Source organism: Orycteropus afer, unplaced genomic scaffold (assembly GCF_000298275.1).
Source record: "Orycteropus afer afer isolate SDZICR_OR568_19922 unplaced genomic scaffold, OryAfe1.0 scaffold00155, whole genome shotgun sequence".
Classification (NCBI taxonomy): domain Eukaryota; kingdom Metazoa; phylum Chordata; class Mammalia; order Tubulidentata; family Orycteropodidae; genus Orycteropus; species Orycteropus afer.
In genome coordinates this window covers 4,368,281-4,370,620 of record NW_006921742.1, presented here as the reverse complement: position 1 = coordinate 4,370,620, position 2,340 = coordinate 4,368,281, and the positions used below count along the sequence as shown (strand labels likewise).

At 49.1% G+C, this 2,340-nt stretch overlaps 1 protein-coding gene across 1 annotated transcript in view; it reads left to right on the top strand.

Annotated features, from left to right (window-relative positions):
- The first annotated feature begins 158 nt into the window (after positions 1-158).
- ARFGEF3 (ARFGEF family member 3) overlaps positions 159-2,340 on the top strand; it is a 232,027-nt gene continuing 229,845 nt past the window's right edge. Inside the window, exon 1 of the mRNA XM_007946301.2 lies at positions 159-243. Coding sequence (XP_007944492.1) covers positions 159-243 — 85 coding nt within the window. The remainder of the gene's footprint in view (positions 244-2,340) is intronic.

The window sequence follows — 2,340 nt, the reverse complement described above, 5'->3', positions numbered from 1 at the left end:
ATGGAGCCGCCGTGAATCATCAGCAGCCGCGGCGGCGGGATGGGGGCGAGCGCAGTGGCCGCCTAAGCGCGGAGGGCAGGCGGCGGCCGCGGCGTCCCCGGCGCAGCCTCGCGCGCACTCCTCTCCCGGGCGACGGCCCGGCTCCTGCGGAGGTCAAGATGGAAGAGATCCTGAGGAAGCTGCAGAAGGAAGCGTCGGGGAGCAAGTACAAAGCCATCAAGGAGAGCTGCACCTGGGCCCTGGGTAAGCGGGCAGCCCTGGGCATTTGGAGCGTTCGCTGAGCGTCGGTTGTGGATGCGTTCCGCGACATTGCGAGAGTTGCCTCCTTGAATTGATGTCGGATGTGCGGATCTTGGCTCAGGCGTTGACAGTCCCCCGTCTCCCTTCTGCTCCCTTTCCTTCCCCAAACCTTAACCGGGAACCGCTGTCCTCCCTGCCGGGCGGCCCCTCCTCCCGGTCCTGGTAGTCCTAGGCTGGTGCGAATACAGGGGCCTGATTTGGAAGCACCTGTCGGGAAGAGGGAACTTGAACCATTAACCCCGATCTCCTGTCGAAGCATTGGCAGTGTAACTCGGAAGGAAAGGCTGATTTAATTTGATTTCCCTTGTAGGGACCAGCCTGTCAAGTATCAGCTTTAATGGTTACCGTACATGAAAACTAACATAGGACGGGATTGTGTTACTGCCCCAGTTCTCTTGCGGTCTGCCCTTCAGACAGGTGGGATTTTAGATTTATGAGCTGTGCTAGTATAGGAATAAGTTCCAGGTGGCAAATTTGTCTTTCCCATCAGACGGGTTGCAAAACTCAACAGCGGAGAAAAGGGAAAGTCGTATCAATTAGGTGAGAATTTGGGCAATCAAAATTGCCTGGATGGGAAGGAAAGAGCCCAGAAGCACACTTTGCGCAATAATGGTGCTAAAAACCGAAAAGGCTTGGGAGAAACCGGAGCAGCTCTGTGGGTCCCTCTCCTTGCCCAAGCCTGCACGCGATTCCTCACTTGCCATGCAATTAAAACATGCAATTGAATCCTCCTCCCCCTCAACCTACAACAGTATGTGCTTTTCATGACGGTGTGCTTTGCAGCAGCCCCAGAAGAGAGAGAAGTGCTTCTAGCAGGCTTTTCACTGAATGTAGAACGCTGATGGCTGTTTAGATGATTGTTGATATTGGAAGGGCTGAGTCCACACATATATCCGGATGTGTGTACATACATTTTTTTACACCTGTGTTTATCATCACACAATATGGATATGATCCAGGAAATTTACCTTGTAGGTAGGGGCCAGAGCTTGACCATTTCGGTTCATTGTTAAAGAGAAATGGGCTGTTTATATAAGTAAGCAGCAAGGCTCTTAAAGCCACAGTACTATTTTCAAATTGCCATTGTCATTCAGCAGAGTGATTCCAAACTAGGTCCCCAAATACCTCTAATGAAGGGTCACAGATGGCTGAGTAACATAATAAAGCAGGATGGAGCTGTGTTGTAAGCATGCCATTCCTTGTATTCATTATTATTTTCCTGCGAGTTAAACCATTTAGATGAACGTGGAAGAGAGGAGAAACCTAGTGTTTTTAATACGTTTGACTTTTGTTATTCAGCCTCTTAAATTAAACTATAATGTTGGTGGGTTTAGGTCTTTGAAGCCACCCTGGAAGCCTAGACCTGAGGCACTTAGATTATGGCAGTGGAGCCTGGAATCCACAAACCTGGTTGTAATAGTAGACTTTTATTTCTCAGTGACTGTTCTCTAGTTGGGAGCTCTGGTGGCCTGGTGCTTAAGGCATTTGACTGCTAACCAGAAGGCTGGCGGTTCAAACCCACCAGCCACTCCTCAGAAGGAAGGTTGGGAAACCTGAGGAGGATTCGTTATGAGTTGGATCCGACCCGATGGCAGTGGGTATTCTCTAGTTAGAAGAGGAGAGAGAAGTGCATGAAATTGTAAAATAACAGAGTATGTGTAAAATAACAGGCTGGAATGTGCAACCAGAAAACAGCTCAAGGAAGGGAGGATGAATGTGGGGTCAGGTGTTGGGGGCTGGGGGAGGGATCAGTGTAAGCTGGTGAAGCTTCTGAAGTAGACTTGAAGAATGGATAAACTATGGATTCCTTCCTTCCTTCATTTAGTAAACATTTCTTAAACACTCCCCGATTCTGAGCAAGGGACCTCTGGTAGCATAGTACCTAAGGCATTTGACTGCTAACCAGAAGGCTGGCAGTTCAAACCCACCAGCCACTCCTCGGAAGGAAGATTGGGCAATCTACTTCCAGAGCTCCCAAGTACCTATAGTTAATTATATATTACCGCAAATCTAATATACTATTGGACCCTCTGGTAGCAT